At 50.8% G+C, this 13,957-nt stretch overlaps 2 protein-coding genes and 1 pseudogene across 2 annotated transcripts; 2 read left to right on the top strand and 1 right to left on the bottom strand.

Annotated features, from left to right (window-relative positions):
- The first annotated feature begins 1,570 nt into the window (after positions 1-1,570).
- LOC135666253 (ATP synthase subunit alpha, chloroplastic-like) lies at positions 1,571-3,447 on the top strand (annotated as a pseudogene).
- A 1,403-nt stretch (positions 3,448-4,850) lies between these two features.
- Positions 4,851-7,135, bottom strand: LOC135666241 (LRR receptor-like serine/threonine-protein kinase GSO1). The gene has a single exon (XM_065177811.1). The coding sequence runs from the start codon at positions 6,929-6,931 to the stop codon at positions 5,075-5,077; it is 1,857 nt and encodes a 618-aa protein (XP_065033883.1). The 5' UTR covers positions 6,932-7,135; the 3' UTR covers positions 4,851-5,074.
- A 1,248-nt stretch (positions 7,136-8,383) lies between these two features.
- LOC135666191 (uncharacterized) lies at positions 8,384-13,678 on the top strand. Its single transcript, XM_065177763.1, has 2 exons — positions 8,384-11,341; positions 11,393-13,678. Exons 1-2 carry the CDS (start codon positions 8,384-8,386, stop codon positions 13,676-13,678), a joined length of 5,244 nt encoding a protein of 1,747 aa, XP_065033835.1.
- The last annotated feature ends 279 nt before the right edge of the window (positions 13,679-13,957 follow it).

The following is a 13,957-nucleotide window of genomic DNA, read 5'->3' as shown; positions in this document are numbered from 1 at the left end:
CGAGCTTCCGGCAAACTTCCGGCGGTCTTCCGATGAACTCTCGGAAACCATTCTGCGGACTCCCGGCAAGCTTCTAGACTTCACGATTTGATCTTAGCGAGTTCCAACGAGCTTCTTCGGCAAGCTCCGATCTTTCTCGGCGAGCTCCGTGAACTTCCAACGAACCTTCCGGCGAGCTTTCGAAAAACCCTTCGGCAAGCTCCCAACTCATTCTCGGCTAGTTCCGGTAGCATTCCCGACGAACCTTCGGACTTCCGTCGAACTCTCGAACTCGCAACAAATCCTTCGCGCTTGACTCCGACACTTTGTTTCGCTTTATGTCTTCATCGTTATCATAGTTAAACCTGCACAACAAAACAAAACTTCGATCGAGACAATTAATCCTAAGCAATTAACCAAGTTGTCCGACATGTCATTGGTCACTCGACGCTTCGTCCGATTCTTCGGCGCATCGTCCTCTCCTGCAGCCTATTTCCCAATCGGCCAGTTGACTTCGCAACTCCGATATCCTTGGCACAATACCCGCTCTTCTTGGCCTGATGCCCGATTCCACGGCCCGAAGCCTTCTGTCGATACGTCGACCGATCCACCGGCCCGACGTCCAATCTTTTGACATGTTCCTTCGGCACAACATGATTTTCCTGCTTTAATTGTCTCATCCTGATCGAAGCATCCTGCGTTACTCAAACCGCAGATTAAATCATAAACATATATCAAGTAGTTTCATCATCAAAATACGAGATTCAACAAAGAAATCGATCAAAAAAAGACGAGTGAAGTGATACAAAAAGAACTCTGTTCTTTGTTAGTCCTATCCATAAGAGAGGGGAGCATATGAAAAATGTAATCGATTCTTTCGTTTCCTTGGGTCACTGGCCATCTGCCGGGAGTTTCGGGTTTAATACCGATATTTTAGCAACAAATCCAATAAATCTAAGTGTAGTGCTTGGTGTATTGATTTATTTTGGAAAGGGAGTGTGTGCGAGTTGTGTATTTCAAGAATAGGTTGGATCCATCCGGCTGCACTTTATTTATGGTATTTATAGGAGAAATAGGAAAAAGGTGCACGATCTCGATGAATTACTTCTGAATAAATTAAGAAATCATATGTAAGAACCATAGCATTTCGTGACTTATTGGTAAATCCACTTTGATTCTCTATCAACCAATAATGTGAGACCATTAACATGGTTAAAGCTAAATTGTTTAAAGTCTAGGTAAAACATGGTACTCTTTCTACCACTTCTACCACTACGTTAGTAACGAAATGGTTAAAAAAAAATAGTTGGTAATTTATTTGATTTGATATAGAACACTCGTATTGATAAAAGAATTTGAACCATTTACTAGAAAAATGAGCACTTTGCTTTTTTTATCTAATGCCAAAATGACGACCTATGTATAAAAAAAAGGAATTTTTGGACTTGAAGAAACAAATAAAAAAATATAATAATTATTATTTTCATTTTTTTAAAATGAAAAATGAAATAGAATTCTAAAATTGAAAATGATAAATAAAATACAAAACAAATATAAATAAAATACAAATAAAGAAACAACTTTGTTGACAATTCTAGATTTTTGTCTGGTCTAGTCGGAAGAGTCCTCCTGATATTCTGGTCTTGTATCAGTTTTGACATCTTTGAATACAAACAGAAAAGAGAGGGTAGGCTCATTACATTAAAAAAGATATGGGAATACCCACACCATAAATAAAACATTAAAAAAGATATGGGAATACCCACACCATAAATAAAATAAATAATTGAGCGTGAGAGCCAAATGAATCGAAAGATTCATGTTTGGTTTGGGAAGAGATCATGGAAGTTTTGAAATTAATGAAAAGATAATCTACTTTCATTAAATGATTTATTAGATAATCGAAAACAGAGGATTTTGAATACTATTCAAAATTCGGAAGAATTACGTAAAGGGGCCATTGAGCAGCTCGAAAGAGCCCGGGCTCGCTTATGTAAAGTGGAAATGGAAGCATATGAGTATCGAATGAATGGATACTCTGAAATAGAATGAGAAAAACAAAATTTGATTAATGCCACTAGTAATAGTTTGGAACAATTAGAAAATTACAAAAATGAAACCCTTCAGTTTGAACAACAAAGAGCGATTAATCAGGTCCGACAACGAGTTTTCCAACAAGCCTTACAAGGAGCTCTGAATAGTTGCTTGAATAGCGAGTTACATTTCCGTACGATCCGTGCTAATATTGGCATTCTCAGGGCCATGCAAGAAATAACTGATTAGCCCTTCTTTTTTTAGTTATAGTTTAGGCATTATTTTTTTCTTTTCCTTCCTAAAAAGAATAAAGAAACACTAATGGTAACCCTTCGAGCCGACGAAATTAGTAATATTAATCGTGAGCGTATTGAACAATATAGTAGAGAAATAAAGATTGTGAATATTGGTACCGTACTTCAAGTAGGCGACGGAATTGCTCGTGTTCATGGTCTTGATGAAGTAATGGCAGGTGAATTAGTAGAGTTTCAAGAGGGTACAATAGGCATTGCTCTGAATTTGGAATCAAATAATGTTGGCGTTGTATTAATGGGTGATGGTTTGATGATACAAGAGGGAAGTTCCGTAAAAGAAACAGGACGAATTGCTCAGATACCTATGAGTGAGGGTTATTTGGGTCGTGTTATAAATGCTCTGGCTAAACCTATTGATGGGAGAGGTGAAATTTCAGCTTCTGAATCTCGGTTAATTGAATCTCCTGCCCCATGTATTATTTCTAGACGTTCTGTATATGAGCCTCTTCAAACGGGGCTTATTGCCATTGATTTGATGATCCCTAGGACGCGGTCAACAAGAATTAATTATTGGAGACAGACAGACTGGCAAAACAGCCGTAGCCACATATACGATTCTCAATCAAAAAGGTCAAAATGTAATGTGTGTTTATGTAGCTATTGGTCAAAAAGCATCTTCTGTGGCTCAGGTAGGATAGATGGAATATACTATTGTGGTAGCCGAAACGGCGGATTCACCTGCTACATTACAATACCTCGCTCCTTATACGGGAGCGGCTCTGGCTGAGTTTTTTATGTATCGTGGACAACATACTTTAATAATTTATGATGATCTCTCCAAACAGGCACAAGCTTATCGCCAAATGTCTCTTCTATTAAGAAGACCTCCCGGTCGTGAAGCTTATCCAGGAGATGTTTTTTATTTGCATTCATGACTTTTGGAAAGAGCCGCTAAATCAAATTCTAGTTTAGGTGAAGGAAGTATGACCGCTTTACCGATAGTTGAGACTCAATCTGGAGACGTTTCAGCTTATATTCCTACTAATGTAATTTCCATTACAGATGGACAAATATTCTTATCTGCCGATCTATTCAATGCTGGAATCCGACCTGCTATTAATGTGGGTATTTCCGTTTCCAAAGTAGGATCCGTAGCTCAAATTAAAGCCATGAAACAAGTAGCCGGCAAATCAAAATTGAAACTAGCCCAATTCACAGAGTTAGAAGCCTTTGCACTATTCGCTTCTGATCTCGATAAAGCTACTCAGAATCAATTGGCAAGAGGTCAACGATTACGCGAGTTGCTTAAATAATCCCAATCAGACCCTCTCGCAGTGGAAGAACAGATAGCTACTATTTATACCGGAGCGAATGGATATCTTGATCCGCTAGAAATTGGACAGGTAAAGAAATTTATCAATCAGTTACGTAACTACTTAAAAAACAATAAACCTAAATTTCAAGAAATTATATCTTCTACCAAGTCATTCACCGAGGAAGTAGAATTTCTTTTGAACGTTCATCGGCTTCTTAGGTAAATCCGATCTCTCAACGATTTCTTGAATTGGCTTCCTTCCTTGGTTCTTGATCTTGGAATGGGGTTTGTCTGTGATTAGGGTGGGATCACCTTCAGCTGCGTTTCTTTGGAGTGCCACTTGGGACATGGATTTCACTTCATTTACGAAGAAGCTAATCCTTTACTTTGCCTGATTAGTTCCCATGGAGGGTTGGATCGAACTGTTTGTTTTCTTGATGTGAAGCTTCTGGTTGATCGGCTTTCTTCCACTGTTTGCTTTCCGTTCGAGATCATGCTCGTTGCAAGTGTCGTTGAAAGTAGCAGCCTTTCTTTGACGGTTTCTCTAATGCAAAAACAACGCTGTCAACCGGTTAAACATTGGAGTGACATTAAAACTAAGATTTGTCACGATATGACATGATAAATAGGATTTTTGTTCGAATGATCGTAAACTGAACTTAAGTGAAAAAAAAACTTAAATATCAGATCAATATATAATTGAAACTTAATACCATGATAAATATTTTGAGTCGATGTAGACCATGATATATGATTTTGACTATTAAACGGTTCTTCTTAACAATCTCATGACTTCTGCCACTCTTAAACATCGGTTGGAGATCGGAGATTAGTGCAAAACCTAATCAAATTTACTTGTGATGAAAATAAAAACATAAAGAATATTCATTTTATCGAGGTCCTCTTATATAATCATAGATTTAGATTTGGTACACATATTTGTAAATATATTATTAGAAAAATATTGTGCAAGCCATAAATGGTAGAGGTGTTCAAATTGAACCTAACCAAGATTTCAGTTCGGATCAATTGAATTGAACTAATTTATTATATATATATATATATAATTATTTTAATTATAAACTGATTAATTGAATCGAATTAATCGAATCGATTAAATAAATTTGAATCGATTACGATTCAAACTATCTTATTTTAATCAAATCTAACTGAAAACGGTTTGAACCAGATTTTATTACGTCGACTGAAACAACACATGGATATTGTTCGATTGGAGGAGCTCAAGTATATAGATATATTCATCAATCTCTATAAATTATGTAAGTATGTAGCCTTATATTATATTATATAGTTTGATATATTAAGATTCCTCACCTTAATAGACAATTGGACTCCAAAAAACGAAAAAGAAAAAAGTGCAAGCCGTTCTTACGTTTCCATGAATTGTCAAACAAGAAAGTATTGTTTTGTTCTCCGTCACCTTGACATCGGGAAATTAAATCTGAGACTCCTTCCTGTGTACTTTGGCTCGTTACCACAGCTTGCATGGCGGGAGAGGCGCGCTGCAGAGCCCCGTGTTTCCTCTGAAGCCCTCCGCCGTCAAGGGAGCCCGATGGCGCGGTATCCGACCGCTGAGCCTGTTATCTGACACATCGAACTCGGTCAGTCGCGCGAGGTCCAGCACGCCCTCAGGTATGCTCCCGGAGAGCCCGTTCCCCGCCATCCCCACCTCCTTCAGCGCCGCCAGCCTCGCCATGGACGCCGGTATCCCGCCGCCAAGCTCTGGGTTGTGCGACACCACTAGCCTCTCTACTGTGTCCATCGCGGCCAGCTCCCCCACGCCCTCGTCAAGCCCCCCGGTGAACCGGTTGCGTGACAGATCCAGCGTCCGGTAGTGCCCCAAGGGGTCCTGCGTCCCCTTCGCCAGCACTGGCCGCAGCCGGCCGTACAGCTCGTTGGAGTGCAGGTCCAGGTCCATCAGCAGCGTCAGGTTCTTGAACCCCTCCGGGATCCCCGAATGCAGAGTGTTGTTGGAGAGGTTGAGCAACGAGAGCCCGGTCATGTTGCCGATCCACGGCGGGAGATCCCCCACCAGTCCGTTGCTGGAAAGGTCGAGGATCGAGATGGACGACGCCGACGACAGCCAGTCAGACAGCGGACCGGAGATCCCTGTGTCCGCCAGGACAAGCTTGAATATGTTCATCTGGCCGAGCCAGCTCGGCGGCCTGCCCAAGTGCATCAGGGAGTTGAAGGAGAGATCCAGCTCTTGGAGGTTCCGCAGCCGGGAGAGCTCGGCGGGGATTGGACCACCGAGGCGGTTCCGCGACAGGTCTAACGTCTGCAGATTGGCCAGGTTGGCGAAGCTGGAAGGGATCCTGCCGGTAAATCGGTTGTTGGAGAAGAAGATGTCCGTGAGCGTGGCGAGGCGTCCTATAGCGGCGGGCAGCTGACCGGTGAGCTTGTTGTTCTCCAGTATCAGTCTCTCGATGCTAGGTAGGCCGCCGATCGAATCCGGGATGCTCCCGGTGAGCTGGTTCTCCGACATCCTACAGAACTGCAGCGAGACCATACCGGCGATGGAAGGCGGAATGCTTCCCGTGATGCGGTTCTGGTTCAAGTAGAGAACCACCAGGTTTTTGAGCTTGCCTATGGAGCTGGGGATGCCGCCGGAGATCTTGTTCTCTGAAAGATCAAGAACAGTGAGCCTTCGCAGCAATCCGATCTCCATGGGGATGGAGCCGGTGAGGTGGTTGCCATGGAGGTCTAGTGCCTCCATTGCAGGTACCCGCCCGATGGATGCCGGGATGCCGCCGGTTAGCCTGTTGTTGGAAAGAGAGACCACGGAAAGAAATGGAGAGGTGAACATGGAAGGGGGAAGCGATCCGGAGAGGCGGTTGTTGCCGAGGGAGAGCTTCCGGAGTCGGGTGAGGTTTGCGAAGGCGGAGGGGATGCAGCCGGTGAGTTGGTTGGAGTCGAGGAGGAGGTGTTCAAGGCGGGAGAGGCGGCCGAGGGCGGGTGGAACGGGGCCGGCGAGCTGCTTGAGGTTGCTGAGATCGAGCAACCGGAGGGAGAAGAGGTCGCCGAGGGCAGGCGAGAGACTCCCGGCAATGGAGGCGTCGGAGATGAAGTCGGGCCCGGAGGAGAGGCCAGGGCGGCAGACGTTGACGACGCGGCCAGTGGCAGCGTCGCAGGCCACGCCGTCCCACGCGGAGCAACAGTCCGTGGCCGAGTCCCAGGAGCGGAGGAGGCCGGAGGGGTCGGCGGTGATGCCGGCCTTGAAGGTGAGAAGGGCCGAACGGTCGTGGGGGTGACATCCCTGCGACCACTGCAGCAACAGGGTGGAGCAGAGGAAGAGGAAGACGAGGCACAGCGGCTGCATGTTATCCATCTCTTACGTGAAAGAATCGACGAGGGTCGACCGATGTTCTCCCCAGTCGAAGAACTTGCAATGAAAAGGCGGTGGATCAAACTGGAGTCGAAAAGCATTCGTTACTGCCATGAAAGTGGCAGCAGAGGGTCTCTTAAGAGACCATTTCCTCGCAGTTTCTACTTCTTTAATGGGCTCTCAGGTCGGCAGAAATGTGGAGATGCAGCAGCAAATTAGGCGTGGAAACGGAGTCTGCTGCTGCAGTCATGAACGGTCTCCAAGGAAACTGGGGTGAGGCCCCATGAAGCTTGCCTGGGTTCAGACGCCCCATGGTGGAAGTGGCGCTGCTGACTTTAATGGGACCAGAGAAGAAAGAATAGGGGCGTCTCTCTGTCCCAATGGAGTATTATATCTCCTTCCTTCTCACCTAATGAGCTGTCGGAGTCGATGGGCTTCACTTGCCTTCGCCTGCCTTTCCAGGGTGTGTACTTGTGATGGCGCACGAGGCTGTCAACCACTCACCACAGCAAACTGCAGGTTGGGGGAACCTCAACTCATTGGATCATCTGGCTGTTTCTACAAGGCTTTGATACTGATTAGATATCGTTGCACACAGGCATTTAGGAAGCGAACGATTTCTTCTGTTAGAAGGCAAAGGAGAGGAATGGCAGACGGCTAGCGCCCACAGGTCAGAGGCTAGATGCAGAAATCAAGGTAATGCGTGCTTTGAGATGCATGAAAGCAATTCAATTCGAGTGATATGAACTATAAATATGGTTGGTCATTTGACAGTGATCCTCTCTTTGACCGAATAGATTCTCTGTGCCATCTCACTAACACTGATCTATTATTTCTCGATTGCACCAGTTCTATAATGCCTGTTGATAGGGGTAAAAAATTGGCCTGACGTAACACCCCGGATTTGACGTAATACACCCCCCACGTCGAACGCCCTGTGCGGCACACTGTCCCAGAACGAACGTTAATAACGACGCGACATGAGCCCACACCCACCGTACCCAGACCCCCTCGGCTGACCGACGCTCCCCTCACCCTGCCAAAGCTCGGCTCTCCACGCAACGTCCATGACGACAGACGCCATCAGAGGTACGGCCCCCCTCCTGCAGGATGGCCCATCAGGTAACATCAAAACCCTTGTATAAATACCCATCGGACATGGGGGAAAGGGGGAGGCCAAAAAACACGATACTTCCCCGCACTGACTTGATCATCGGAGGGGTTGGGCCGAGCTACCGACCCGACCTGTGTGCAGGTACCCGACCGCTGTTAAGCCTGCTCGACAAGACGGAGTTCCCCGGCAAGATCCCCCGCATCCGCCGCCCCGGGACTTCAAAGGGAGTCATGTCTGATCCGAGTCATTTGGAGCCTTGAATCAGCCGCGTCAACCCCGAAGTCGCGGCTAAAAGGTTACTTACCGTAACAGATTGGCGCTAGAAGGAGGGCCGCATCCAAATGTCAGGCGACCAGCGAATCCACCTCGGCGGATCCTCAAATACGGAGCTCCCCGCCTTATGGGAACAGCGTGACGAAACCCACGACGAACGCCCCGCAGCGGTATCAGAACGCTACTGGCGACTGTTCAACGACCCGGGCTTGGCGCCCCCCGGCGGTGCACCCGCCGACCCGTCGCAAGTGCCACCTGAGGCCTTTCATGACCTCGCCCACCAGGTCCGAACTTTGACAAGCATAGTGCAGACCATCGTCTCCCAGCGAACGTCTTCGCAGGCAGCGCCGCCTTCGCGGCAACAGGAGCCCCCCGCCCGGACTCACGTGCCACTCACAGAACTTCCTGGCTCGCCTCGAAACCCCACAACTCATCCCGGGAGTCGGGAAGCAGAGGACACGGTGAGCCATCCCGAACCTGAGGCTCCGACTGTCGATTCGACGAACGCTCTACGAGCTCAGCTGTGCCTCGTCAGTCAAAGGCTTGACGAGGTACAACAGGAAGTTCGTAAGTCAAAGGGAGAGCTCGGGGCGGACGGACACCGAGGATCTCCGTTCATCCCCGAGATACAGGACCAGGCGATCCCGCCGCACTTCCACCTCCCCTCACTGGATGCGTACGACGGCGTAGCCGACCCGGCGGACCACGTGGCTGCTTTCCGGGCCCAGATGGCGCTATTCGGGACTTCAGACGCCCTGATGTGCAGGGCGTTCCCGACGACTCTGCGAGGACCAGCCCGCGCGTGGTACAGCGGCCTGAAGCCAGGGACCATCGCCTCCTTCGACCAGCTCGCCAAGGATTTCGAGCTTAACTTCCTGACGTACGCCCGGCCAAAGCCGTCCATGGCGTTGCTCTTGGGGCTCAACCAGAAGGAGGACGAGCCCCTCTCCCACTTTGTGAACCGATTTACAACACAAATCCGGGGACTAGCGGATGCTCACCCCTCTCTCTTGATGCAGGCCTTCATGGTTGGCCTGCGGCCCTCCAGGTTCTTCTGGTCACTCGTGGAGCGGCCCCCCGTCGCGGTCCCCGAAATGCTCCAACGTGCCAGTCAGTTTATCGCCGCGGAAACCTGGATGGCTGGAAAGCGGGAGGAGCACAAAAAGGTCAAGTCAGAATCGCCCCGACAGCAACAACCTACCGCCTCCCGGCGAAAGTTGGACAGGCCCGACCCCAGGCCTCCTCTTCCCGCCTTGAATTCTTCCCGGACTGAAATATTCTTACACGAGAGAGGGAAGGGGATGCTCAGGGACCCTCACCCGATGAAGAACCCGTGGGAGCTCGCAGACCGTTCAAAGTATTGCCGATTCCATCGACAACACGGGCACGACACTAAGCAGTGCTACGAGTTGAAGAGACAAATCGAGGAGCTCATCCTCAGAGGTCATCTCGGCCAATACCTCCGGCCGAACAAGGAGCAGTCACCTCGCCTAGAAGGCCCTGTCGAGCGACACATCGATGTCATAGCCGGAGGCCCCGCATCCGGAGGAAATTCCATGTCGGGCAGAAAGGCGTACGCCCGGTCCGCTCCCGACGAAGCCTCGGGACACGAGCCCGAGCCCGAGATCACCTTCCCAACCGGAGCTGCTGAGCGACCCGACCACGACGATGCCTTGGTGATATCGGTAAGGGTAGCCAACGCGCAAATGAGGAGAATCATGGTCGACACGGGAAGCTCGGCCAACATACTCTACTTCAGTGCCTTTCAGAAGCTGGGCCTGGCCAGGGAAAATTTAAGCCCGATCTGCTCAGCGCTCACCGGCTTCACGGGAGATTCAATATCGCCCCTGGGAGCCATTACCTTGCCTCTGACCGTGGGGACCCCGCCAAGATCGAAGACCGTAATGACTACGTTCTTAGTGGTCGACCTTCCCACCGCTTACAATACCATACTAGGTCGACCGACCCTCAACAAGGTCAAAGCCGTCGTCTCGACCTACTATAGGACCGTCAAATTCCCGACTCGCGAGGGGGTCGGGGAGGCCACCGGAAGCCCCCGAGAGTCCAGGCGCTGCTACCTTACCTCCGTCTCATTGGGCAAGAGAACTAGGGCCAGGGCGCCCTTGGAAGATCCGCGGGAAGCGAAGAAACTGGCTCCTCATCCCGAGCCGAGGGGATCCACTGTTGACGTTCCTTTGCAGGAAGCGCGACCAAGCCAAACGGTAAGGGTCGGATCGGAACTGCCCGAACGGGAACGGGAACAGCTCGTCGGTCTTCTGCGGAAAAATGTCGACATCTTTGCCTGGTCCCCATCGGACATGGAGGGGGTCGACCCAGAGGTCGTAGAGCATCATCTCAATATCCCACCTGACGCTCGCCCAGTGAAACAAAAACCCCGGCGCCACGCCCCTGACCGACAACGCGTCATACGAGAGGAGGTGGGCCGACTCTTAGCGGCATGCTTCATAGAAGAAGCCAAGTATCCCCAGTGGTTATCCAATGTAGTTCTCGTGAAGAAACACAATGGAAGCTGGAGGATGTGCGTTGACTACACCAGTCTCAACAGTGCGTGCCCTAAAGACTGCTATCCCCTCCCGAAGATCGACCAGCTGGTCGACGCGATGGCAGGACACGCACGCCTCTCTTTCATGGACGCCTATTCAGGGTATAACCAGATCAGGATGGCGCCCGAAGACAGAGAACGTACGGCTTTCCTCACCGATCAAGGGATATACTTCTACAAGGTCATGCCGTTCGGGTTAAAAAATGCCGGGGCCACATACCAGAGGACGGTAAACAAAATGTTTGCCCATCAAATCGGCAGAAACATGGAAGTCTACGTAGACGACATGATCGTAAAAAGCCGAGAGGCCAGAACGCACCTTGCCGACCTGGCCGAGGCCTTCGCCACGCTACGCAAGTTCCGCATGCGGCTCAACCCCACAAAGTGCGCTTTCGGCGTCACCTCCGGGAAGTTCCTAGGATTCATTGTACACCAGAGAGGAATCGACGCCGACCCAGAGAAGGTACAGGCAATAATCGATATGCAGACCCCCCGGACGGTTAAGGACCTATAGCGATTCAACGAAAGACTTGTCGCCCTGTCCTGCTTCCTCGCCCGAGCGGGCGATCGTTGCCTCCCGCTCTTCAAGGCGCTCAAAAACCCGAAGGATTTCCAATGGACATCGGAATGCGAGGAGGCCTTAAAGCAGCACCTGGCCAGCCTCCCTCGGCTCACCTCTGTCTCCCCCGGCGAGGAGCTGGGACTCTACCTAGCGGCCTCCCCGCATGCGGTCAGCTCCGTCCTTGTCAAGGAAAGCTCCGGCCCACAACTACCGATCTACTACGTCAGCCACGTCCTGAGTGGACCTGAAGAGCGCTACCCGCCGATAGAAAAACTCGCACTCACCCTGGTGCTCTCGGCTCGGAAGTTGCGCCCTTACTTCCAGGCGCACCCGGTGAAAGTCATCACCGACCAGCCTCTCCGGCAGGTCTTAACAAAATTCGATGTTGCAGGTCGACTCCTCCGATGGGCCGTGGAGCTCGGTGAACATGATATCAGTTACGCACCCAGGACCGCCATGAAGGCCCAAGCGGTGGCCGACTTCATCGCGGAGCTGGCTCCCATGGACGGAGATCCCAAGCAAACCCCCGAGGCTTGGATCCTACACGTGGACGGCTCAGCTAACTCAAGTGGTGCCGGAGCGGGGCTGGTCCTCCTCGCCCCTGACAGACGCTCGTTCGAGCGTTCCCTCCGCTTCGGGTTTAAAGCCACTAATAACGAGGCGGAATACGAGGCACTCCTAGCGGGATTAAGGCTGGCCCTCGAGATGCAGGTAAACGCAATACACGTCCTCACCGACTCGCAACTTGTGGCCAAACAGCTCAACGGTGGATATGAAGCTCGGGACGCAACCATGGCCAAGTACCTGGCACGGGTAAGAGACCTAACCGCGAGGTTCCCTTACTTTACATTATCTAATGTCCCGAGGGAGGAAAATGAGCGAGCCGATGCGCTCGCTAAGCTGGCGTCAAGACAAACCCCCGAGGCATGGCCAGAGATTGAGGAGCTCCCCGCCCGCGCCATCGAAGTAGCGACTATGGCCCCAGGCGGTGCGCCGACTACGTGGGTGCAAGAGTTGCTGCGCTTCAAACGGGATGGAACTCTCCCTCTCGACGAAGTCGCCGCTCGACGTCTATGCCGCACACACGCGTGGTACGCCGAGGAGGGTGGTCGGCTTTACAAACGGTCCTTCACCCACCCCCTCCTGCGATGCTTCAAACCTGACGAAGCACAGACAGTCTTGGCCGAAACTCACGAGGGGGTCTGCGGCGAACACATCGGCGGACGAACCTTGGCGCACAAGATACTCCGCCAAGGCTACTACTGGCCAACCATGTGCCGAGATGCGAAAGCCTACGTGCAGCGGTGCGGATCGTGCCAGCAACACGCCCGCGCACCCCGACAACCCTCGGTCCCGCTCTCCCCCATCGACTGCGCATGGCCTTTTGCCCAGTGGGGGCTGGACCTCCTCGGTCCCTTCCCACCAGCTTCTGGACAGCGGAAGTACATAATTGTAGGAGTAGACTACTTCACAAAGTGGGTCGAGGCCGAGCCACTGGCGACGATCACGGAACATCAGATGGAGAAATTCGTGTGGAAGAACCTTGTAACTCGGTTTGGGTTGCCCAGGGCCATTATCACCGACAACGGACCTCAGTTCGCAGGCACAAGGTTTCGGGAATTCTGCGCCGGTCATGGCATTCAACTAAGGTTCAGCTCGGTGGCCCACCCTCAGACGAACGGGTTGGCCAAGGTAACCAACCGGTCCATCTTGGATGGCCTCAAAAGAAGAGTGTCAGCGGCCCGATCGATCTGGACGGACGAGCTCCCTAGTGTGTTATGGTCGCTGCGAACCACTCCCAAGACTGCGACTGGAGAATCCCCGTACAGTTTGACGTTCGGAACCGAGGCCATCCTACCACCCGAGATGTCTATCGCCACGCGTCGGACAAGGAGCTACGACGAGGAAACCTCGAACCAGGGACTTCGCGCCAGCCTCGACGTGCTCGAGGAGCGGCGCGCCGACGCGCACCTGAAGGCCCTCTCTCACCAGAGAGCCGTCGCCAGGGCCTACAACAAAAAGGTGCGACCCCGACCGATCATGTTAGGCGATCTAGTCCTACGAAGGGCCGAGGTCAGCGACCCGACCCGAACGAGGGGGAAGCTGGCCCCCAAGTGGGAGGGACCATATCGAGTTGCCGCCGTGGTCCGACCGGGTACGTATCGACTCACAGCAATGGACGGTTCCTCCTTGCCGAGAACGTGGAACATCCAGAACCTCAAAAAGTTCTTTGTCTGAGGTCAACATCCGTGTTAAGCATCTCCCAAGTCTCCCAAGTCGAAGCTATGCAATTTCTGAAGCTCAAAAACATACGAGGAAAGGACCTTTATTTCTGGAGCATGAGAATACAAGAAGACTCTCGAAGCAAAAGGCACACTGGGAAGATTTTACGAAGCACAGGATTACAACTACGACCTGACCCGAAGACCACAAAAGTTACAAGCAAAAACGGCTCGGTTGAGCCGACTTCAAGACTGCCCTAAGCCATCGGGGCCCCCGACGCTATTGTCGAAAGGA

The sequence above is a fragment of the Musa acuminata genome, unplaced genomic scaffold (genome assembly GCF_036884655.1).
Source record: "Musa acuminata AAA Group cultivar baxijiao unplaced genomic scaffold, Cavendish_Baxijiao_AAA HiC_scaffold_1077, whole genome shotgun sequence".
NCBI lineage: Eukaryota > Viridiplantae > Streptophyta > Magnoliopsida > Zingiberales > Musaceae > Musa > Musa acuminata.
Note: the sequence above shows the minus strand (reverse complement) of the source record. Positions and strands in the feature narration are given on the sequence as shown.